Here is a 26,837-nt window from a genome sequence, read left to right as displayed (position 1 = left end):
CAAGAAACAAATAAGTACATTACCTTTAATCAAATAAGATCCCAGTGGTATCAAAAAGTTGTCTGTTATGTGTGTGTCTCAATAAATCATGGTGAGAGAATATCTGGATCCATATTCATAAAGGTTCCCCCCCTTGTCCATGTAGTCTTATTCATTATGATCAAAAAGCTAAACTGATTCCAGATCAGCACTCCTACTTTGAGATGCTTTATGAATATAGGCCCAGGGTTGGGGAGATGACTTTATTTATGGAGAGAGTCTACTTAAGTCTCCAGGTGGTCCCGGGGGTCCAGGGTCTCCACTTTCCCCAGTTGTTCCTTTTGAGCCCTCCCTGCCTGGCTCTCCGTGGATGATGGGTCCTGGGTCTCCTCTATCCCCTTTAGGTCCACTGTGGCCCTTCGCTCCCGGATTGTAGGGATCTCCTCCGTAGTTAGGAGCTGTGTAGGGGGAGATAGAGCCCATGATGGAGACTGAGTGTGTGTGTGTGTTTGTGTGTGTTTGTGTGTGTGTGTGTGTGTGTGTGTGTGTTTGTGTGTTTGTGTGTGTGTGCGTGCGTGCTTGCGTGTGGATCAGCGCTTACCTGGAGGCCCAGGAGAACCCTGGAAACCAGTGACACCTGGAAAACAGGTTGATGTTATTAGCTATAGAGACACACTGATTGGTCATGTTGGTGAATGAGGCGGGATTATTCAGTACTACTCCAGGTGTGATTGGATAGGGAGAGAGTGAATATTATTATTAGCTATAGAGACACACTGATTGGTCATGTTGGTGAATGAGGCTGGATTATACAGCGCTACTTCACATCTGGTTGGATAGGAGGAGGGTGAATATCAATAAGGATGTGTACTGTATGTCGGATGAGCGTAGAGTACCTGGGGGGCCAGTAACCCCAGTGGGCCCCGGGGGGCCAGTAAATCCTGGTTGTCCTTTGGGGCCAATTACGACACCGCCAATCATGGTCCCCTATGGGGAAACCAGAGAGACCAGGGCATGTGTTCATAAAGTGTCTCAGAGTAGGAGTGCATGTAATCTTAGTCCTTCTAATCTTATTAACGATGATCTAAACATCCATACTGATCCTAGATCAGCACTCTCTGAGTCGTTTGATACATACGGGCCCAGATTGACTCAGCGCTGACATTTGATACAGATGCTGGTTCGTTATCATTGATGAAGCGTTGCATTTGTGGACGTTTTATTTGCATGTGTCTGGAAGCTCATCCTACCAGCGCTCCAGACGTTGATACTGACATTATCAGGCACTTTAACTCACTCACCTCCCCAGGGTCTCCGTCTTGACCCTGGTCGCCCTTCTGTCCCTGTAGACACAAAAAAACAATGATTGGCACACGCTCGCACACACGCACACACACACGCTCACACACACACACACACACACACACGCTCGCACACATACACGCTGGCACATTCTAACCATTAATATAATAGTAGTAATGACTGACCCATGGTCCAGGTATTCCATCAGGTCCTGCTAAACCGTGATTCCCCTTTCTCCCCTAAAACGGCAAGAGTGTATAATCACCATAGTTACATATATACACACAACATGCATGAACACAAAAACAAACACACACATACACACATACACACACACACACACACAAACATACACACACACACACACACACATACAAAATGCATTAAAAAAAACAGTAACATAATCAACAATGTTACACAGAAACAAACAGAACAGGAAAAGGTTTCTGATTGACAGGACAGCTACCTCATGTCCAGCGGGTCCTTGTTGCCCATCTTTCCCTGGTCTTCCCTAAAAGTGAAATGATGATAGTTAGTCCTCCAAAAGGAGAAGGCATATCTCTCATACAGCTAATTATCAAAACCCCCATCACATTATTACACTGAATCCCATGTTAATTCTATCACACTGCTTAGAGGCATGAAATCCTTACATTTTTTTATTTTTATTTTATTTTTTTATTTACATCACTGTCATCGTCATAACCATAACACTCATCACATTGCACATTCACAATGCTCTTGAATTGCCAGTCACATAGACAGTGTAATGGCTTAATGTGGCAGTGTTGTACCTCAGCACCAATGCCCCCTTGGTCCCCTTTTGATCCTTTAAAGTTGCCGTGGCCAGCATAACCCTGAGGACAGACAGACAGATTGAACAGACAGACAGACAGACAGACAGACATAGAGATTGAACAGACAGAGAGACAGACAGACAGACAGATTGAACAGACAGACAGACAGACAGACAGACAGACAGACAGACAGACAGACAGACAGACAGACAGACAGACAGACAGAGAGAGATTGAACAGACAGACAGACAGAGAGATTGGACAGACAGACAGATTGAATAGACCGAGAGATATTGAACAGACAGACAGACAGACAGACAGACAGACATATTGAACAGACAGACAGACAGAGAGAGAGAGAGATTGAACAGACAGACAGACAGACAGACAGACAGAGAGATTGAACAGACAGACAGAGAGATTGAACAGACAGACAGAGAGATTGAACAGACAGACAGAGAGATATTGAACAGACAGACAGACAGACAGAATGATTGGACAGACAGACAGATTGAACAGACAGACAGACAGACAGACAGACAGACAGACAGAGATTGAACAGCCAGACAGACAGACAGAGAGATTGAACAGACAGACAGACAGAACGATTGAACAGACAGACAGACATACAGGCAGACAGAGAGATTGAATAGACAGACAGACAGAGGTATTGAACGGACAGACAGAGAGATTGAACAGACAGACAGACAGCAAGATTGAACAGACAAACAGGCAGACAGACAGAGAGAGAGATTGAACAGACAGACAGACACAATCAAGTTAAGACAGTGAGTTAACCTCATTGACTGAACGGTTGAACTTGTGGATCTCAAGTTAGGATTCCAGGTAACACTTTATTTGACAGTGTCACTATGACATGGACATGAACGTGTTATAACACCTGCCATTAGGTGTCATGTCCGTTCACGACCACTCATGTCAGATGACCATTGTCATGACCGAGGTAGCTGTTTGCTAATGACGGCACATACATAACACCCATTGGACAGCAACCTCCCTGGTGTCAGGGGTGTCAAATGGTAGACCGAAATGTCATAGTGAAACGACACTGTCATATGCATGTCATACGACACTATCAAATAAAATGGAACCCGGATTCCATCCATAGAACACGGATGATTAAAAGCTAGATATGTATAAGGAGGGGGAACAAGGAGATGACGTACAGGTGAACCGTTACAGCCCTTCTCACCCAGATCTCCCATCTCCCCCTGCAGAGAGAAAAGACAACGGTCAGCTTACCTCCATCACACCAATCAGTGAGGTTTTCAGATTGGTTGTACAGATTTCTTGAAGGGTAGATAGTAATATTACTCCCCCCACATCACAGTATTAGATAGTAATATTACTCCCCCCCACATCACAGTATTAGATAGTAATATTACTCCCCCCACATCACAGTATTAGATAGTAATATTACTCCCCCACATCACAGTATTAGATAGTAATATTACTCCCCCACATCACAGTATTAGATAGTAATATTACTCCCCCACATCACAGTATTAGATAGTAATATTACTCCCCCCACATCACAGTATTAGATAGTAATATTACTCCCCCCACATCACAGTATTAGATAGTAATATTACTCCCCACACATCACAGTATTAGATAGTAACATTACTCCACACATTACAGCATTAGATAGTAACATTACCTCACACACATCACAGTATTAGATAGTAATATTACTCCCCCCACATCACAGTATTAGATAGTAACATTACTTCACACACATCACAGTATTAGATAGTAACATTACCCCACACACATCACAGCATTAGCTAGTAACATTCACACACATCACAGCATTAGATAGTAACATTACCCCACACACATCACAGTATTAGATAGTAACATTACCCCACACACATCACGGTATTAGATAGTAACATTACCCCACACACATCACGGTATTATATAGTAACATTACCCCACACACATCACAGTATTAGATAGTAACATTACCCCACACACATCACGGTATTAGATAGTAACATTACCCCACACACATCACGGTATTAGATAGTAACATTACCCCACACACATCACAGTATTAGATAGTAATATTACTCCCCCCACATCACAGTATTAGATAGTAATATTACTCCCCCCACATCACAGTATTAGATAGTAATATTACTCCCCCCACATCACAGTATTAGATAGTAATATTACTCCCCCCACATCACAGTATTAGATAGTAATATTACTCCCCACACATCACAGTATTAGATAGTAACATTACTCCACACATTACAGCATTAGATAGTAACATTACCTCACACACATCACAGTATTAGATAGTAATATTACTCCCCCACATCACAGTATTAGATAGTAACATTACTTCACACACATCACAGTATTAGATAGTAACATTACCCCACACACATCACAGCATTAGCTAGTAACATTCACACACATCACAGCATTAGATAGTAACATTACCCCACACACATCACAGTATTAGATAGTAACATTACCCCACACACATCACGGTATTAGATAGTAACATTACCCCACACACATCACAGTATTAGATAGTAACATTACCCCACACACATCACGGTATTAGATAGTAACATTACCCCACACACATCACGGTATTAGATAGTAACATTACCCCACACACATCACAGCATTAGCTAGTAACATTCACACACATCACAGCATTAGATAGTAACATTACCTCACACACATCACGGTATTAGATAGTAACATTACCCCACACACATCACGGTATTAGATAGTAACATTACCCCACACACATCACAGCATTAGCTAGTAACATTCACACACATCACAGCATTAGATAGTAACATTACCCCACACACATCACAGTATTAGATAGTAACATTACCCCACACACATCACAGTATTAGATAGTAACATTACCCCACACACATCACAGTATTAGATAGTAACATTACCCCACACACATCACAGTATTAGATAGTAACATTACCCCACACACATCACGGTATTAGATAGTAACATTACCCCACACACATCACGGTATTAGATAGTAACATTACCCCACACACATCACAGAATTAGCTAGTAACATTCACACACATCACAGCATTAGATAGTAACATTACCCCACACACATCACAGTATTAGATAGTAACATTACCCCACACACATCACAGTATTAGATAGTAACATTACCCCACACACATCACAGTATTAGATAGTAACATTACCCCACACACATCACGGTATTAGATAGTAACATTACCCCCACACACATCACAGTATTAGATAGTAACATTACCCCACACACATCACGGTATTAGATAGTAACATTACCCCACACACATCACGGTATTAGATAGTAACATTACCCCACACACATCACGGTATTAGATAGTAACATTACCCCACACACATCACAGCATTAGCTAGTAACATTCACACACATCACAGCATTAGATAGTAACATTACCCCACACACATCACAGTATTAGATAGTAACATTACCCCACACACATCACAGTATTAGATAGTAACATTACCCCACACACATCACAGTATTAGATAGTAACATTACCCCACACACATCACGGTATTAGATAGTAACATTACCCCACACACATCACGGTATTAGATAGTAACATTACCCCACACACATCACAGTATTAGATAGTAACATTACCCCACACACATCACGGTACATCACAGCACAGGTGCACAAAATCAAATACTAAGGAAGTCTCAAGGTTTTGCTCGCCTGAGGTAGAGTATCTTATGATAAGCTGTAGACCACACTATTTACCAAGAGAGTTTTCATCTATATTTTTCATAGCTGTCTATTTACCACCACAAACCAATGCTGGCATTAAGATTGCACTGAATTAATTGTACAAGGCCATAAATCAACAGGAAAACGCTCATCCAGATGCAGCGCTCCTAGTGGCCGGGGACTTTAATGCAGGGAAACTTAAATCCGTTCTACCTAATTTCTACCAGCATGTTAAATGTGCAACCAGAGGAAAAAAACTCTAGACCACCTTTACTCCACACACAGAGACGCATACAAAGCTCTCCCTCGCCCTCCATTTGGCAAATCTGACCATAACTCTATCCTCCTGATTCCTGCTTATAAGCAAAAACTAAAGCAGGAAGCACCAGTGACTCGGTTAATAAAAAAGTGGTCAGATGACGCAGATGCTAAGCTACAGGACTGTTTTGCTAGCACAGACTGGAACATGTTCCGGGATTCTTCAGACAGCATTGAGGAGTACACCACATCAGTCACTGGCTTCATCAATAAGTGCATCGATGATGTCGTCCCCACAGTGACCGTACGTACATACCCCAACCAGAAGCCATGGATTACAGGAAACATCCGCACTGAGCTAAAGGGTAGAGCTGCCGCTTTCAAGGAACGGGACTCTAACCCGGACGCTTATAAGAAATCCCGCTATGACCTCCGACGAACCATCAAACAGGCAAAGAGTCAATACAGGACTAAGATTGAATCGTACTACACTGGCTCTGACGCTCGTCGGATGTGGCAGGGCTTGAAAACTATTACAGACTACAAAGGGAAGCACAGCCGCGAGCTGCCCAGTGACACAAGCCTACCAGATGAGCTAAACCACTTCTATGCTCGCCGAGGCAAAGCAACACTGAAGCATGCATGAGAGCACCAGCTGTTCCGGATGACTATGTGATCACGCTCTCCGTAGCCGATGTGAGTAAGACTTTTAAGCAGGTCAACATTCACAAGGCCGCAGGGCCAGACGGATTACCAGGACGTGTACTCCGAGCATGTGCTGACAAACTGGCAAGTGTCTTCACTGACATTTTCAACATGTCCCTGACTGAGTCTGTAATACCAACATGTTTCAAGCAGACCACCATAGTCCCCGTGCCCAAGGACTCTAAGATAACCTGCCTAAATGACTACCGACCCGTAGCACTGACGTCTGTAGCCATGAAGTGCTTTGAAAGGCTGGTCATGGCTCACATCAACAGCATTATCCCAGAAACCCTAGACCCACTCCAATTTGCATACCGCCCCAACAGATCCACAGATGATGCAATCTCTATTGCACTCCACACTGCCCTTTCCCACCTGGACAAGAGGAACACCTACGTGAGAATGCTATTCATTGACTACAGCTCAGCATTCAACACCATAGTGCCCTCTAAGCTCATCACTAAGCTAAGGATCCTGGGACTAAACACTTCCCTCTGCAACTGGATCCTGGACTTCCTGGACGGGCCGCCCCCCAGGTGGTAAGGGTAGGTAACAACACATCTGCCACACTGATCCTCAACACGGGGGCCCCCTCAGGGGTGCGTGCTCAGTCCCCCTCCTGTACTCTCTGTTCACCCATGACTGCATGGCCAGGCACGACTCCAACACCATCATTAAGTTTGCCGACGACACAACAGTGGTAGGCCTGATCACCGACAACGATGAGACAGCCTATAGGGAGGAGGTCAGAGACCTGGCCGTGTGGTGCCAGGACAACAACCTCTCCCTCAACGTGACCAAGACAAAGGAGATGATTGTGGACTACAGGAAAAAAAAGAGGACTGAGCACGCCCCCATTCTCATCGACGGGGCTGTAGTGGAACAGGTTGAGAGCTTCAAGTTCCTTGGTGTCCACATCACCAACGAACTATCATGGTCCAAACACACCAAGACAGTCGTGAAGAGGGCACGACAAAGCCTATTCCCCCTCAGGAGACTGAAAAGATTTGGCATGGGTCCTCAGATCCTCAAAAAAATTCTACAGCTGCACCATCGAGAGCATCCTGACTGGTTGCATCACCGCCTGGTATGGCAACTGCTTGGCCTCCGACCGCAAGGCACTACAGAGGGTAGTGCGTGCGCCCAGTACATCACTGGGGCCAAGATTCCTGCCATCCAGGACCTCTATACCAGGCGGTGTCAGAGGAAGGCCCTCAAAATTGTCAAAGACTCCTGCCACCCTAGTCATAGACTGTTCTCTCTGCTACCGCGACGGCAAGCGGTACCGGAGTGCCAAGTCTAGGTCCAAAAGACTTCTCAACAGCTTCTACCCCCAAGCCATAAGACTCCTGAACAGCTAATCATGGCTACCCGGACTATTTGCACTGCCCCCCACCCCATCCTTTTACGCTGCTGCTACTCTGTTAATTATTTATGCATAGTCACTTTAACTCTACCCACATGTACATATTACCTCAACTACCTCAACTAGTCGGTGCCCCCACATTGACTATGCAACGGTACCCCCCTGTATATATAGCCTCCCTACTGTCACTTTATTTTACTTCTGCTCTTTTTTTTCTCAACACTTTTTTTGTTGTTGTTTTATTTTAACTTTTTTTGTTAAAAATAAATGCACTGTTGGTTAAGGGCTGTAAGTAAGCATTTCACTGTAATGTCTGCACCTGTTGTATTGTGACCAATAACATTTGATTTGATTTGATTTGAGTATTAGATAGTAACATTACTTCACACACATCACAGCATTAGATAGTAACATTACTTCACACACATCACAGTATTAGATAGTAACATTACTCCCCAAACATCACAGTATTAGATAGTAACATTACTTCACACACATCACAGTATTAGATAGTAACATTACTCCCCAAACATCACAGTATTAGATAGTAACATTACCTCACACACATCACGGTATTAGATAGTAACATTCACACACATCACAGTATTAGATAGTAACATTACCCCACACACATCACAGTATTAGATAGTAACATTCACCCACATCACATTATTAGATAGTAATATTACTCCCCACACATCACAGTATTAGATAGTAACATTACTTCACACACATCACAGTATTAGATAGTAACATTACCTCACTCACATCACAGTATTAGATAGTAACATTCACACACATCACAGTATTAGATAGTAATATTACTCCCCACACATCACAGTATTAGATAGTAACATTACTTCACACACATCACAGTATTAGATAGTAACATTACCTCACTCACATCACAGTATTAGATAGTAACATTCACACACATCACAGTATTAGATAGTAACATTACTCCACACACATCACAGTATTAGATAGTAACATTACTTCACACACATCACAGTATTAGATAGTAACATTACTCCACACACATCACAGTATTAGATAGTAACATTACTTCACACACATCACAGTATTAGATAGTAACATTACTTCACACACATCACAGTATTAGATAGTAACATTACTTCACACCCATCACAGCATTAGATAGTAACATTACTCCCCCCACATCACAGTATTAGATAGTAACATTACTTCACACACATCACAGCATTAGATAGTAATATTACTCCCCAAACATCACAGTATTAGATAGTAACATTACTTCACACACATCACAGTATTAGATAGTAACATTACTCCCCAAACATCACAGTATTAGATAGTAACATTACCTCACACACATCACGGTATTAGATAGTAACATTACCTCACCCACATCACGGTATTAGATAGTAACATTCACACACATCACAGTATTAGATAGTAACATTACCTCACCCACATCACAGTATTAGATAGTAATATTACTCCCCACACATCACAGTATTAGATAGTAACATTACTTCACACACATCACAGTATTAGATAGTAACATTACCTCATTCACATCACAGTATTAGATAGTAACATTCACACACATCACAGTATTAGATAGTAATATTACTCCACACACATCACAGCAATAGATAGTAACATTACCCCACACACATCACAGTATTAGATAGTAACATTACCTCACACACATCACAGTATTAGATAGTAACATTACTTCACACACATCACAGTATTAGATAGTAACATTACTCCCCAAACATCACAGTATTAGATAGTAACATTACTCCACACACATCACAGCATTAGATAGTGGGGCGGCAGGTAGCTTAGTGGTTAAGAGCGTTGTGCCAGTAACCGAAAGGTCGCTGGTTCTAATCCCCGAGCCGACAAGGTGAAAAATCTGTCGATGTGCCCTTGAGCAAGGCACTTAACCCTAATTGCTCATGTAAGTCGCTCTGGATAAGAGCGTCTGCTAAATGACTAAAAAAAAAATAAAATAACATTGGAACATTACCTCACTCACATCACATTATTAGATAGTAACATTATTCCCCACACATCACAGTAATGATAATCTTAATCTGATTATTATCAGGTCACAGTTACGGGCACTAAAAAACTAGGTCACGCAAAACTGTTCGCTGTGCTTGATTGAGCTTGCCTGTTGCAATGAAACCAATAGAAAAGTCCCAAAAGTGCAAACCCCACCCACTTGACACTCCAGGCAGGCTAAAGCAAATCCTCAAAATATTTGAACGATTTCAAATTATACATGCAACAAAATTATACATTCAACATGTCCGGGTGGCTGGTCTCAGATGATCCTGCAGGTGAAGAAGCCAGATGTGGAGGTCCTGGGCTGGCGTGGTTACACGAGATCTACGGTTGTGAGGCCGGTTGGACGTACTGCAAATTCTCTAAAACTAGGTTGTAGGTGGCTTATGGTAGAGAAATGAACATTCAATTCTCTGGCAACACCCCTGGTGGACATTCCTGCAGTCAGCATGCCAACTGCACGCTCCCTCAAAACTAGAGACATCACATTTTAGAATGGCCTTTTATTGTCCCCAGCACAAGGTACACCTGTGTAATGATCATGCTGTTTAATCAGCTTGTTGATATGCTACACTACGTCCACTATCAGGGATGTAAACACATTTGTGCACACAACTTAAGAGAAATAAGCTTTTTGTGCATATGGAACATTTCTGGGATCTTTTATTTCAGCTCATGAAACATGGGACCAACACTTTACATGTTGCGTTTATATTTTTGTTCAGTGTAGTATTTGAACCTAGGTCTGACTTGATGTGCCTGTACCTTCATATCGGAGGGAGCGTGGGCATATAGCTTGATCCCTTTGGGTCCCGGGACTCCAGGGGGCCCTTGGTGTCCCTACAAGAGAAAGAGAACCAGTCACACATATATCCTGTAGTTAGAATGGAATTCAAATTCCATCCACCTGTGTGCTAGTTATATGACGTCGTGACGCTAGGATGACTCATTAAGGAGGGTTAGTATTACAGATAATCACAAACGTGAACACACACATTCACATTATGTTACACGTGTAAAACACATCGAAAGCGTTCTCGACTTCATATTTCAAGTGCAGCTCCACATATTGGCCACATGGGGGCATTGCAGAGGTGGTGGTCATGTCTCATCGACTTCAAAACATAGCCTACTCCATAAAAAGCATTCAATTACATAATTTTAAAAAGGCCTTTGACTGAAATAATTGGATTCTGTATAGGTACAAATTATATGTACGGTTATGAGCTTTAGCGTAAGAGCTAAACAATGTCAGATATAATCAAGAATTAAAAGTAAGCATTTCAAGCATTCAACTGAGAGACTCGGTTTATGGAGATAATATGGGGATTAGGTGATACAAGGAATGAGTGGTACAACATAATGCGAGTCACAGTGACGTAGTGTCTTTACCTTTGGACCACCAGAGCCAGGGATACTGGAGCTGCGTCCCTCTTGACCCTACAGCAAATAACAGCAGTTAAAGCACAGCTGAGCCACCTTCACACACACACACACACACACACTATGACATATTACCTTTAACCCCGGAGCCCCGGGTAGGCCTAGCAATCCCTAGATAGAGAGTAGTAAAAACAAGGAAAGAGGTCACAGGACATAACTATACATTTACATTTTAGCAGACGCTCTTATCCAGAGCGACTTACAGTTAGTGAGTGCATACATTTTCATACTGGCCCCCCCGTGGGAATCGAACCCACAACCCTGGCGTTGCAAGCACCATGCTCTACCAACTGAGCTACACGGGGCCCACACACAGTGCATCAACAACACTAACATGAGAGAACTGAATGTTACAAAACCTTCATGGAGCAGTACAGTATTGCACAGTAAGATACAATCCCAATGGCATTAAAGAAGACAAGCATCACACTACATTAATATGGCGTAAAACATTCCCAGGCACAATAATTCACTCACAACGACGCCACGGGGTCCAACATCCCCTTGTTGTCCTGTCGGTCCTGGTACCCCATGGACACCCTGTAAGACACCACAGAGAGAGGGGTTAATGTCTATCTCTGATAACATCCCTTTTAAGACATCACAGAGAGATGGGTTAATGTCTATCTCTGATAACATCCCTTTTAAGACATCACAGAGAGATGGGTTAATGTCTATCTCTGATAACATCCCTTTTAAGACATCACAGAGAGATGGGTTAATGTCTATCTCTGATAACATCCCTTTTAAGACATCACAGAGAGATGGGTTAATGTCTATATCTGATAACATCCCTTTTAAGACATCACAGAGAGATGGGTTAATGTCTATCTCTGATAACATCCCTTTTAAGACATCACAGAGAGATGGGTTAATGTCTATATCTGATAACATCCCTTTTAAGACATCACAGAGAGATGGGTTAATGTCTATATCTGATAACATCCCTTTTAAGACATCACAGAGAGATGGGTTAATGTCTATCTCTGATAACATCCCTTTTAAGACATCACAGAGAGATGGGTTAATGTCTATCTCTGATAACATCCCTTTTAAGACATCACAGAGAGATGGGTTAATGTCTATATCTGATAACATCCCTTTTAAGACATCACAGAGAGATGGGTTAATGTCTATCTCTGATAACATCCCTTTTAAGACATCACAGAGAGATGGGTTAATGTCTATCTCTAACCACGTTTGCATCGACAGTTGTTATGCGGGTAAAGTCATACCGTATAAAAAACAACAACAATACAGCTGTGATGGAAACAGATGTGATTTGTTCGTTCGACAAGGTGGGATCTCTTTGGTCGGTCAAATTAATTATGCGAGAAATGGCAGTGGAAACATCTTTATATGCAAATATTGATATAATTACCGTCTATCAAAGTAAACTTGGGAGTCACGCGATGACATGGTGTGTGGTCCTCCCACTACGACTCGGGAAACCGTACAGTTTATTAAACTACAGATGAAATAAGTTATGAAGAACTTCACAGGGTGGTGAAAGTGCACGGAATGAGTTTGAGTTTGCTTGACTGACTGACGTTTTACTAATACAAAATATTCTCGGTCTTATCCATAATAACAATCTCATAATGTAGACTAACCCGCACTGTATCTGCGAGATGTTGGCTAGAGCACCATGCCAAGACCAGAGACGGCACATTTGCTATTTAACGCAACAGTTCGTGACAAAACTATCGGTAGAGTTGAAAATGCGATGGAAACACATTAAACATTCAATTTTTATTCGGTACATGAAAACTTAGGCGAAAAAGTCAATTTTATGTGCACTAGGTCATCACGCACTGATTTTTATCCACAACAAGTCAATTTGGTGGAAACACACCACTGGTGGGAAAATGCAAATGTTTTCTTTATGCAGATTTTTGAAAATTCGCATTGAAACCTAGCTTCTGATCAGGAGAAGAGAAGATGGCCCCCAGCCCATAACCCAGATGCACTAGCTTCTGATCAGGAGAAGAGAAGATGGCCCCCAGCCCATAACCCAGATGCACTAGCTTCTGATCAGGAGAAGAGAAGATGGCCCCCCAGCCCATAACCCAGATGCACTAGCTTCTGATCAGGAGAAGAGAAGATGGCCCCCAGCCCATAACCCAGATGCACTAGCTTCTGATCAGGAGAAGAGAAGATGGCCCCCAGCCCATAACCCAGATGCACTAGCTTCTGATCAGGAGAAGAGAAGATGGCCCCCAGCCCATAACCCAGATGCACTAGCTTCTGATCAGGAGAAGAGAAGATGGCCCCCAGCCCATAACCCAGATGCACTAGTGGATTTATGAGAGGATTTGATTAGTGGTTTTGTGGTGAAAATGTCATATTGCCTATTATAATATAATATAATATAATATATAAATATAATATAATATGCCATTTAGCAGACGCTTTTATCCAAAGCGACTTACAGTCATGCGTGCATAAAATTTTTTTTGTGTATGGGTGGTCCCGGGGATCGAACCCACTACCTTGGCGTTACAAGCGCCGTGCAAGGGGATCCGTATTACCATATTGCTTGCTCAGTGAGCCGATCTGGCTCGTACCTGGCCTGAACTCGGGACCTCTGCCTCTCCAAACACACGTGATCACCCTCCTGAAGCGTTCCAACCTAACGCGCCACCAATTAAGACCTTCTTCAGTGGTGTAAGGGGCAACACTTCAGGGCAGGCTGAAGAGTGATGAGCTTTCTGCTACACATACACCTATCAACACCTCTCGGATGTCTACACGTGCAGGAAGTAGAGGTCCATTTTGGATTGGGATAAAGGGTTGAATAGGAGGTATAGAGGAAATAGACGAAAGGGTAAAAGAGAAGTGGAGGATGGAACTGAAGCTTGAGGAGAGACAGAGAGAGTGATGCTATATTATGGGTTGCTGTGAGTTACCTGGTCACCATCCCTTCCTCGGGGTCCAGGACTCCCTGACTGTCCAATCCCAATTGACATTTGGGATTCACCCTGCACACACACACATACACACACACACACACACACACACACACACACACACACACACACACACACACACACACACACACACACACACACACGCACACACGCACACACGCACACACGCACACACGCACACACACACACAAAATGTTAATTCTGCTAATAATTATAATGATGATGATGATGGTGATGATGGTGATGATTATAATGAGCAGGAAGAAGAGGTGGAGAGATTACCTTTGGTCCAGGTGCTCCAGGTAAACCCTGTAAAATAAAAGAGAAATATGAACATTACAGTAAAAACGTATTTTGACAGGCAGTAGTTAAACACACAAGTGAAGAAGTGTATGTACAGTGGGGGAAAAAAGTATTTAGTCAGCCACCAATTGTGCAAGTTCTCCCACTTAAAAAGATGAGAGAGGCCTGTAATTTTCATCATAGGTACACGTCAACTATGACAGACAAAATGAGAATTTTTTTTCCAGAAAATCACATTGTAGGATTTTTTATGAATTTATTTGCAAATTATGGTGGAAAATAAGTATTTGGTCACCTACAAACAAGCAAGATTTCTGGCTCTCACAGACCTGTAACTTCTTCTTTAAGAGGCTCCTCTGTCCTCCACTCGTTACCTGTATTAATGGCACCTGTTTGAACTTGTTATCAGTATAAAAGACACCTGTCCACAACCTCAAACAGTCACACTCCAAACTCCACTATGGCCAAGACCAAAGAGCTGTCAAAGGACACCAGAAACAAAATTGTAGACCTGCACCAGGCTGGGAAGACTGAATCTGCAATAGGTAAGCAGCTTGGTTTGAAGAAATCAACTGTGGGAGCAATTATTAGGAAATGGAAGACATACAAGACCACTGATAATCTCCCTCGATCTGGGGCTCCACGCAAGATCTCACCCCGTGGGGTCAAAATGATCACAAGAACGGTGAGCAAAAATCCCAGAACCACACGGGGGGACCTAGTGAATGACCTGCAGAGAGCTGGGACCAAAGTAACAAAGCCTACCATCAGTAACACACTACGCCGCCAGGGACTCAAATCCTGCAGTGCCAGACGTGTCCCCCTGCTTAAGCCAGTACATGTCCAGGCCCGTCTGAAGTTTGCTAGAGTGCATTTGGATGATCCAGAAGAGGATTGGGAGAATGTCATATGGTCAGATGAAACCAAAATAGAACTTTTTGGTAAAAACTCAACTCGTCGTGTTTGGAGGACAAAGAATGCTGAGTTGCATCCAAAGAACACCATACCTACTGTGAAGCATGGGGGTGGAAACATCATGCTCTGGGGCTGTTTTTCTGCAAAGGGACCAGGACGACTGATCCGTGTAAAGGAAAGAATGAATGGGGCCATGTATCGTGAGATTTTGAGTGAAAACCTCCTTCCATCAGCAAGGGCATTGAAGATGAAACGTGGCTGGGTCTTTCAGCATGACAATGATCCAAAAAAACACACCGCCCGGGCAACGAAGGAGAGGCTTCGTAAGAAGCATTTTAAGGTCCTGGAGTGGCCTAGCCAGTCTCCAGATCTCAACCCCATAGAAAATCTTTGGAGGGAGTTGAAAGTCCGTGTTGCCCAGCGACAGCCCCAAAACATCACTGCTCTAGAGGAGATCTGCATGGAGGAATGGGCCAAAATACCAGCATCAGTGTGTGAAAACCTTGTGAAGACTTACAGAAAACGTTTGACCTGTGTCATTTACAACAATGGGTATATAACAAAGTATTGAGAAACGTTTGTTATTGACCAAATACTTATTTTCCACCATAATTTGCAAATAAATTCATAAAAAATCCTACAATGTGATTTTCTGGATTTTTTTCTCTCATTTTGTCTGTCATAGTTGACGTGTACCTATGATGAAAATTACAGGCCTCTCTCATCTTTTTAAGTGGGAGAACTTGCACAATTGGTGGCTGACCCCATTCTCATTGACGGGGCTGTAGTGGAACAGGTTGAGAGCTTCAAGTTCCTTGGTGTCCACATCACCAACGAACTATCATGGTCCAAACACACCAAGACAGTCGTGAAGAGGGCACGACAAAGCCTATTCCCCCTCAGGAGACTAAAAAGATTTGGCATGGGTCCTCAGATCCTCAAAAAATTCTACAGCTGCACCATCGAGAGCATCCTGACTGGTTGCATCACCGCCTGGTATGGCAACTGCTTGGCCTCTGACCGCAAGGCACTACAGAGGGGTAGTGCGTACGGCCCAGTACATCACTGGGGCAAAGCTTCCTGCCATCCAGGACCTCTATACCAGGCGGTGTCAGAGGAAGGCCCTCAAAATTGTCAAAGACTCCAGCCACCCTAGTCATAGACTGTTCTCTCTGCTACCGTGACGGCAAGCGGTACCGGAGTGCCAAGTCTAGGTCCAAAAGACTTCTCAACAGCTTCTACCCCCAAGCCATAAGACTCCTGAACAGCTAATCATGGCTACCCGGACTATTTGCACTGCCCCCCCACCCCATCCTTTTACGCTGCTGCTACTCTGTTAAGTATTTATGCATAGTCACTTTAACTCTACCCACATGTACATATTACCTCAACTACCTCAACTAGCCGGTGCCCCCGCACATTGACTCTGCAACGGTACCCCCCTGTATATATAGCCTCCCTACTGTCACTTTATTTTACTTCTGCTCTTTTTTTCTCAACACTTTTTTTGTTGTTTTTTTATTCTTACTTTTTTGTTTAAAATAAATGCACTGTTGGTTAAGGGCTGTAAGTAAGCATTTCACTGTAATGTCTGCACCTGTTGTATTCGGCGCATGTGACCAATAAAATTTGATTTGATTTTGATTTGATTTGACTAAATACTTTTTTCCCCCACTGTATCCATCTTACTCTTAATCCATCACCACCACGGGGACCAGCTGGACCAGTGGGACCTCTCTCACCCTGTGGAGACACATTGTTAACATGACTTAGAATGACTGTGGCGCTGCATCACAAATGGCACACTATTCCCTATTTAGTGCACTACCTTTGACCAGGAAAAACTTGGGCTCTGATCAAAAGTAGTACACTATGTAGGGAATAGGGTGACATCATATGGGATGATTGTGATACTATGTGAAGTCAGACAGTAGCGATGATCCCGCTGTCTGACTATAGTGTGTTACTATCTGTGAATCTGTCTACATCTGGATAGCTTCAGACAATAGCCACTGTTACATCACCTCTGTCCCATTGCATCCTGGGGAACCTGGTTGGCCCATTGGTCCTTGAAGGCCTGGGATGCCCTAGAAGGATAGTCAGGTAAATATTACACTGATGAAGACACACACACACACACACACACACACACACACACACACACACACACACACACACACACACACACACACACACACACACCCACACACAATCTTACCGGTAGACCTGTTGTCCCAGCAAATCCTTCTTTACCTTCAGGTCCCTGAAGAAATAAACAGGACTGTAGTTTTAGGACCTGCAGGATCATACTAAATATACAGCAAACACACACACAAAAAAACACACACACACACACACACACTCACTCACAAACACACACACACACACACTGTACACACATCTATTTACATATAAGCAAAGACATTTGTGGAAAGTTACCCGATTGCCATCTGTCCCTGGAGGTCCATGAGGGCCCACATCTCCCTGGGAAAGACAATTAAAACATGGGCGAGTCATAATGTGCTACCCTAGCCGGTCACCAGAGAGAAGAGGATGGATCACTGTTGATCAGAATACCTCCCACACCTGCTTTAACCACATAACACTGCTCTTCATCATTCACACACACACACACACACACACACACACACACACACACACACGCAAGCACGCACACACACGCAAGCACGCACACCTCGTTACATGTTCATTCCCTCCTGGGGTAGAACCAGGGGCGCAACTTTCACTGAGGACTGGGGGGACATGTCCCCCCCCCCCCTCCCCTCACACACACATTCTGAAATTGCATTTTTGTCCCCCCCAGTTTTATCATTGGAATGTGATACAAAATGAGGCATCGGTGTGCTTTAGGACCATGTGGATGCCTATGAGCAGTCTGGTAGGCTGTTTGGAGAGTTTATCCGACAAAAAAATAAATAAATAAATGTTCCCCCCACTTCTAAAACCAAAGTTGCGACCCTGGGTAGAACTAAGTGGTTTGCAGTGTTACAGATTGAGAGTCATTTTCATGTATCAGGTAACTGACATCATGTAAGCCTTGTGTCGTATGAAAACTACAAATAAAGGGGACATCATCTTAGGAAAAGTGATATTTGAAGCACCCTTTGTCATATTTTAGTAACTGGTGACATTTAAGTCTCACACCTAAGAAAGGGGTATAGTATTCAGTCTTATAAGTGAAGAAGAAGTGGGACAGTTTTAGTTAAAGTGATGTTACAGTCTTCTAAAATGATCAATGCCTTTAAAACATGTTTTTTGGTGAACAATAATTTATTACATTTTCACAGGTATTTAGCATTTACAATATGTATTTTTGAACGACCAACCCAAGAAGACAGGTGTCAAACTCATTCCACACACACACACACACACACACACACACACACACACACACACACACATCGTAGTTGTGGAATGTATTGCCAACATTACAATATGCTATTACTTAGCACATATTATACAAACAAATGAACAACGCATACAGTGACAGAATTTAGACAACTTTAAAATACACATCATTAAAGTATTGATTATGACAATTGTAAAGAATTACCATTAGATATTATATATAGGATAAAGTTATAGAGGTAGAGCTCTGCCGACTGGGAAACAGAGACTATTCTACCTGGCACAAGGACATTGTGGAGCCACGATACCAAAAGCTAAACCCTGCGTAGAGGGGCCCAGTGAATGTGGTGTAGAATGTGTTCAGGCAGGTCATTGAGTCAGAGGAGACCCTGTAGAAGGACAGAGTGCCGGCTGGCCTGGTCCAGATACTCTCCTACCCTGTCAGAGCTGGAAGGGGAAACAGGTAAGGTGGTGAGCTTGTTATTGTGTCTGACAGTGAAACAGTCATCATATCCAACAAGACCCCAGGACCTATCATTGTATCTGAACCCACTTTCAGGACCCACTGCCTTCATGCCTATTCCACTGTAAACCACTCCTATCTGAACCTCAGGCCCCCTCCGCTCTACCGCCCAGAAAAGAGCGCCCAGTCAGACCCTCTCTACACAGCACCTGTTGCCAGAACTCAAATCTGTCTGGGTGATCAGGATAGGGCTGCTCCTTTTCCATCCGTGTCACGCTTCTGTTCTCCTCAGACAGAGAGAAGTCTCTGTATGCTGTGTTGGGGTACAGTGTCAACTCACATGCATCTGATGAAGAAACAAAAACTGATCACCATCATTTATAAAAGTTCATAAATACGGTTTTGGATAATGAGTGAATAATGCCCAACATTTTTTTTCTTCAGATTCCTCCTAAAATGGTAGACTTTAATAGAATAAAAACTTTATGTATAATAAGTGACTATAATTGTTTGGAAAGCTGTAGTTGTTATAAATGTAATATTTGAATACTATTATCTTGGTATTCAATGCAATCAAGACTTACATTTCTCAAGTGCTGATTTCAAATAACACTCAGCATTATGGTCCACACTGTCAGCATTATGGTAAACACTGTCAGCATTATGGTCCACACTGTCAGCATTATGGTCATTACTGTCAGCATTATGGTCATTACTGTCAGCATTATGGTCCACACTGTCAGCATTATGGTCTACACTGTCAGCATTATGGTCCACACTGTCAGCATTATGGTAAAAACTGTCAGCATTATGGTCCACACTGTCAGCATTATGGTCATTACTGTCAGCATTATGGTCATTACTGTCAGCATTATGGTCCACACTGTCAGCATTATGGTCTACACTGTCAGCATTATGGTCCACACTGTCAGCATTATGGTAAAAACTGTCAGCATTATGGTCCACACTGTCAGCATTATGGTCATTACTGTCAGCATTATGGTCATTACTGTCAGCATTATGGTCCACACTGTCAGCATTATGGTCTACACTGTCAGCATTATGGTCTACACTGTCAGCATTATGGTCCACACTGTCAGCATTATGGTCAACACTGTCAGCATTATGGTCCACACTGTCAGCATTATGGTCAACACTGTCAGCATTATGGTCCACACTGTCAGCATTATGGTCCACACTGTCAGCATTATGGTCTACACTGTCAGCATTATGGTCTACACTGTCAGCATTATGGTCCACACTGTCAGCATTATGGTCTACACTGTCAGCATTATGGTCCACACTGTCAGCATTATGGTCTACACTGTCAGCATTATGGTCTACACTGTCAGCATTATGGTCCACACTGTCAGCATTATGGTCAACACTGTCAGCATTATGGTCCACACTGTCAGCATTATGGTCTACACTGTCAGCATTATGGTCTACACTGTCAGCATTATGGTCCACACTGTCAGCATTATGGTCTACACTGTCAGCATTATGGTCTACACTGTCAGCATTATGGTCCACACTGTCAGCATTATGGTAAAAACTGTCAGCATTATGGTCTAAACTGTCAGCATTATGGTCAACACTGTCAGCATTATGGTTTACACTGTCAGTAATATGGTCTACACTGTCAGCATTATGGTCTACACTGTCAGCATTATGGTCTACACTGTCAGCATTATGGTCTACACTGTCAGCATTATGGTCTACACTGTCAGCATTATGGTCCACACTGTCAGCATTATGGTCTACACTGTCAGCATTATGGTCAACACTGTCAGCATTATGGTCTACACTGTCAGCATTATGGTCCACACTGTCAGCATTATGGTCTACACTGTCAGCATTATAGTCCACACTGTCAGCATTATGGTCCACACTGTCAGCATTATGGTCTACACTGTCAACATTATGGTCAACACAGTCAGCATTATGGTCCACACTGTCAGCATTATAGTCCACACTGTCAGCATTATGGTCTACACTGTCAGCATTATGGTCCACACTGTCAGCATTATGGTCCACACTGTCAGCATTATGATCCACACTGTCAGCATTATGGTCTACACTGTCAGCATTATGGTCTACACTGTCAGCATTATGGTCTACACTGTCAGCATTATGGTCCACACTGTCAGCATTATGGGTTACACTGTCAGCATTATGATCATAACTGTCAGTATTATGGTCAACACTGTCAGCATTATGGTCTACACTGTCAGCATTATGGTCAACACTGTCAGCATTATGGTCAACACTGTCAGCATTATGGTCCACACTGTCAGCATTATGGTCCACACTGTCAGCATTATGGTTTACACTGTCAGTAATATGGTCCACACTGTCAGCATTATGGTCAACACTGTCAGCATTATGGTCAACACTGTCAGCATTATGGTCAACACTGTCAGCATTATGGTCCACACTGTCAGCATTATGGTCCACACTGTCAGCATTATGGTTTACACTGTCAGTAATATGGTCCACACTGTCAGCATTATGGTCTACACTGTCAGCATTATGGTCAACACTGTCAGCATTATGGTTTACACTGTCAGCATTATGGTCCACACTGTCAGCATTATGGTCTACACTGTCAGCATTATGGTCAACACTGTCAGCATTATGGTCTACACTGTCAGCATTATGGTCAACACGGTCAGCATTATGGTCATTTCTGTCAGCATTATGGTCATTACTGTCAGCATTATGGTCCACACTGTCAGCATTATGGTCTACACTGTCAGCATTATGGTCCACACTGTCAGCATTATGGTCAACACTGTCAGAATTATGGTCAACACTGTCAGCATTATGGTCAACACTGTCAGCATTATGGTCAACACTGTCAGCATTATGGTCAACACTGTCAGCATTATGGTCCACACTGTCAGCATTATGGTCCACACTGTCAGCATTATGATCCACACTGTCAGCATTATGGTCTACACTGTCAGCATTATGGTTCACACTGTCAGCATTATGGTCTACACTGTCAGCATTATGGTTTACACTGTCAGCATTATGGTCCACACTGTTAGCATTATGGTCCACACTGTTAGCATTATGGTCCACACTGTCAGAATTATGGTCCACACTGTCAGCATTATGGTCTACACTGTCAGCATTATGGTCAACACTGTCAGCATTATGGTCCACATTGTCAGCATTATGGTCTACACTGTCAGCATTATGGTCAACACTGTCAGCATTATGGTCAACACTGTCAGCATTATGGTCCACACTGTCAGCATTATGGTCATTACTGTCAGCATTATGGTCATTACTGTCAGCATTATGGTCCACACTGTCAGCATTATGGTCTACACTGTCAGCATTATGGTCCACACTGTCAGCATTATGGTCAACACTGTCAGCATTATGGTCAACACTGTCAGCATTATGGTCAACACTGTCAGCATTATGGTCTACACTGTCAGCATTATGGTCCACACTGTCAGCATTATGGTCTACACTGTCAGCATTATGGTCAACACTGTCAGCATTATGGTCTACACTGTCAGTAAGCAGAATAATAAACAGTGTTTTAGGGTTCAGGGTTTCGCCACTGAAATCAGAGGGCATGTTTTTTTCTGTTCACAAACAATACAAAACTACCTGCTCAATGTTTCCACTACTAACCTGCCTAAAATAAGTAACATTTGAAATATATTTGATGGCATTTTATTCAAAGCTATTTTAGAATACTGCAACTTGGAATTACGTTTAGAGATCAATTCAGCTAAAAGTGACATGCGTCTACAGTGAGGAAAAAAAGTATTTGTTCCCCTGCTGATTTTGTACGTTTGCCCACTGACAAAGAAATGATCAGTCTATAATTTTAATGGTAGGTTTATTTGAACAGTGAGAGACAGAATAACAACAAACTAATCCAGAAAAACGCATGTCAATAATGTTATAAATTGATTTGCATTTTAATGAGGGAAATAAGTATTTGACCCCCTCTCAATCAGAAAGATTTCTGGCTCCCAGGTGTCTTTTATACAGGTAACAATCTGAGATTAGGAGCACACTCTTAAAGGGAGTGCTCCTAATCTTAGTTTGTTACCTGTATAAAAGACACCTGTCCACAGAAGCAATCAATCAATCAGATTCCAAACTCTCCACCATGGCCAAGACCAAAGAGCTCTCCAAGGATGTCAGGGACAAGATTGTAGACCTACACAAGGCTGGAATGGGCAACAAGACCATCGCCAAGCAGCTTGGTGAGAAGGTGACAACAGTTGGTGTGATTATTCGCAAATGGAAGAAACACAAAAGAACTGTCAATCTCCCTCGGCCTGGGGCTCCATGCAGGATCTCACCTCGTGGAGTTGCAATGATCATGAGAACGGTGAGGAATCAGCCCAGAACTACATGGGAGGATCTTGTCAATGATCTCAAGGCAGCTGGGACCATAGTCACCAAGAAAACAATTGGTAACACACTACGCCGTGAAGGACTGAAATCCTGCAGCGCCCGCAAGAAAACATATATACAGGGCCGTCTGAAGTTTGCCAATGAACATCTGAATGATTCAGAGGAGAACTGGGTGAAAGTGTTGTGGTCAGATGAGACCAAAATCGAGCTCTTTGGCATCAACTCAACTCGCCGTGTTTGGAGGAGGAGGAATGCTGCCTATGACCCCAATAACACCATCCCCACCGTCAAACATGGAGGTGGAAACATTATGCTTTGGGGGTGTTTTTCTGCTAAGGGGACAGGACAAACTTCACCGCATCAAAGGGATGATGGACGGGGCCATGTACTGTCAAATCTTTGGTGAGAATCTCCTTCCCTCAGCCAGGGCATTGAAAATGGGTCGTGGATGGGTATTCCAGCATGACAATGACCCAAAACACACGGCCAAGGCAACAAAGGAGTGGATCAAGAAGAAGCACATTAAGGACCTGGAGTGGCCTAGCCAGTCTCCAGACCTTAATCCCATAGAAAATCTGTGGAGGGAGCTGAAGGTTCGAGTTGCCAAACGTCAGCCTCGAAACCTTAATGACTTGGAGAAGATCTGCAAAGAGGAGTGGGACTAAATCCCTCCTGAGATGTGTGCAAACCTGGTGGCCAACTACAAGAAACATCTGACCTCTGTGATTGCCAACAAGGGTTTTGCCACCAAGTACTAAGTCATGTTTTGCAGAGTGATCAAATCCCTATTTCCCTCATTAAAATGCAAATCAATTTATATGCGTTCTTCTGGATTTTTTTGTTGTTGTTATTCTGTCTCTCACTGTTCAAATAAACCTACCATAAAAATTATAGACTGATCATGTCTTTGTCAGTGGGTAAACGTACAAAATCAGCAGGGGATCAAATACTTTTTCCCCCTCACGGTATAAGGGCTGTTTTACTAACAGTTGATACGATTCTACCTGAGTTTCTTGAGTTTACAGCACAGCAGAGAATAGCTTAACTCCTGAGTCTCCTGGGTGATTGTAGCTCAGATCCAGCTTCATCAGTGACTGGTTTGACTTCAGTGTTGAAGCCAGAAAACCACAGCCTTCATCTGTGACCAAACAGAATGACAACCTGCAGAAAGCCTTCCACACTCAGAAATAGACCGACTCTCATTCCAAGTACAACCCACCATGTCAAACACAGTTTTACTATGAAGTCACCTTGTTTTAAAGCTAATTTCCTGCAATTCTACACATTTTACCATGTCTTATGCCATGTTCTTACTCTATCTGAGTGATAACAAAATGATACATGATAACAAAATCAATGGGGGGGCCCATGCCATGACATTTTTTAAATTTTAGATTCTTCTGACTGTCTAGTTTTTATTTTGGTTATTGTTAGTTCTCAAAGATGATCTTGTTTAAAAATGTATCATTATCTTTTCTACATACTTTATATCTGGTTTTACTCAGTTAAGTTTACACTGAAATATATAGAGGAATGTAGAGTTTACAACGAGAATCAGAGATCAGCTTCACTTCTGAATCTCGCAGGTTGTTGTCACTCATGTCCAGCTCTCTTAGGGGTGCGGATTTAGAGCTGAGAACTGAGACTAACGCTTCGCAGCATCGCTCTGAGCAGTTACAGCCATTCAGCCTAGACAATGGACAAAACAATATGGTAACACACAATACAGTGTCAGGTGCAGTGTGTTGATTGATACTATCGGCAAGACTTTTCACAGAGAAATGGAGATTGAACTATCTCCCTGATTGGATCAACATGGTCTCCAGGTGAAAATTGCAAGCTAATTGACAAATTACAAGCTAATTTGGTGTAGAATGGGAGGAAGAGGAAATTATTACATATTTTTTAAAATCTTTATACTTACATAGCTGTTCTGGAGGCTTTGACCACTGGCAGCAACCTAAGAAGACCTTCCTCTGATCTGGACTATTTATTCAGGTCAAACACATCCATCCATACAGTTTTGGCACTGTACTCCAGCACTTTGGATTTGAAATGATACAATGATTATGAGGTTAAAGTGCAGACTGTCAGCTTTAAGTTGAGGGTATTTTCATCAATATTGGGTGAACCGTTTAGAAATTACAACACTTTTTGTACATAGTCCCCCCATTTTAGGGGACCAAAAGTATTGAGACAAATTAACTTATATGTTTATTAAAGTAGTAAAAAGTTAAGTATTTTGTCCCATATTCATAGCAGGCAATGACTACATCAAGCGTGTGACTCGACAAACTCGTTGGATGCATTTGCAGTTTGTTTAGGTTGTGTTTTGGATTATGTTGTGCCCAATAGAAATTAATGGTAAATAATAATAATGTCATTTTGGAGTCACTTTTACTTTAAATAAGAATAGAATATGTTTCTAAACACTTCTACATGAATGTGGATGCTACAATGATTACGGATAATCCTGAATGAATCGTGAATAATGATGAGAGACAAAGTTACAGAGGCATAAATATCATACCTAAAAATGTCTTGGGGGTATGATATTTATGCGTCTGTAACTTATTTCCTATTCATATCACTACACTCGTAACAACTTAAGCATTACGAAACTTCTATTTGATCAAATAAGCCACACGTAGCAAATAAGCCATTAAATATTTTGTTGACCAAATTCGACACTCTCTCATTGACCTCCAAACAAAAACTCCTCGCTTGGTGAACGACAAAAAACGAAAATACGGCACCTGCTGGAGTAGACAGATTTTTG

The 26,837-nt window shown here is 42.6% G+C and overlaps 1 protein-coding gene across 1 annotated transcript in view; it reads right to left on the bottom strand.

The window, feature by feature from the left end:
• The window catches only part of LOC123492386 (collagen alpha-1(I) chain-like), a 53,153-nt gene that overhangs the window by 2,108 nt on the left and 24,208 nt on the right, over positions 1 to 26,837 (bottom strand). Inside the window, exons 4-21 of the mRNA XM_045224912.1 lie at positions 18,274 to 18,318; positions 18,053 to 18,097; positions 17,859 to 17,921; positions 17,524 to 17,577; positions 14,899 to 14,925; positions 14,596 to 14,667; positions 12,164 to 12,226; positions 11,762 to 11,797; positions 11,636 to 11,683; positions 11,009 to 11,083; positions 3,266 to 3,310; positions 2,076 to 2,138; positions 1,748 to 1,792; positions 1,467 to 1,520; positions 1,281 to 1,322; positions 876 to 966; positions 581 to 616; positions 264 to 437 (exon numbers count right to left, since the gene is read on the bottom strand). Of these exons, the coding sequence (XP_045080847.1) occupies positions 264 to 437; positions 581 to 616; positions 876 to 966; positions 1,281 to 1,322; positions 1,467 to 1,520; positions 1,748 to 1,792; positions 2,076 to 2,138; positions 3,266 to 3,310; positions 11,009 to 11,083; positions 11,636 to 11,683; positions 11,762 to 11,797; positions 12,164 to 12,226; positions 14,596 to 14,667; positions 14,899 to 14,925; positions 17,524 to 17,577; positions 17,859 to 17,921; positions 18,053 to 18,097; positions 18,274 to 18,318 (1,078 nt within the window). The remainder of the gene's footprint in view (positions 1 to 263; positions 438 to 580; positions 617 to 875; positions 967 to 1,280; positions 1,323 to 1,466; positions 1,521 to 1,747; positions 1,793 to 2,075; positions 2,139 to 3,265; positions 3,311 to 11,008; positions 11,084 to 11,635; positions 11,684 to 11,761; positions 11,798 to 12,163; positions 12,227 to 14,595; positions 14,668 to 14,898; positions 14,926 to 17,523; positions 17,578 to 17,858; positions 17,922 to 18,052; positions 18,098 to 18,273; positions 18,319 to 26,837) is intronic.

The sequence above is a fragment of the Coregonus clupeaformis genome, chromosome 14, assembly GCF_020615455.1.
Source record: "Coregonus clupeaformis isolate EN_2021a chromosome 14, ASM2061545v1, whole genome shotgun sequence".
Taxonomy (NCBI): Eukaryota; Metazoa; Chordata; class Actinopteri; order Salmoniformes; family Salmonidae; genus Coregonus; species Coregonus clupeaformis.
Note: the sequence above shows the minus strand (reverse complement) of the source record. Positions and strands in the feature narration are given on the sequence as shown.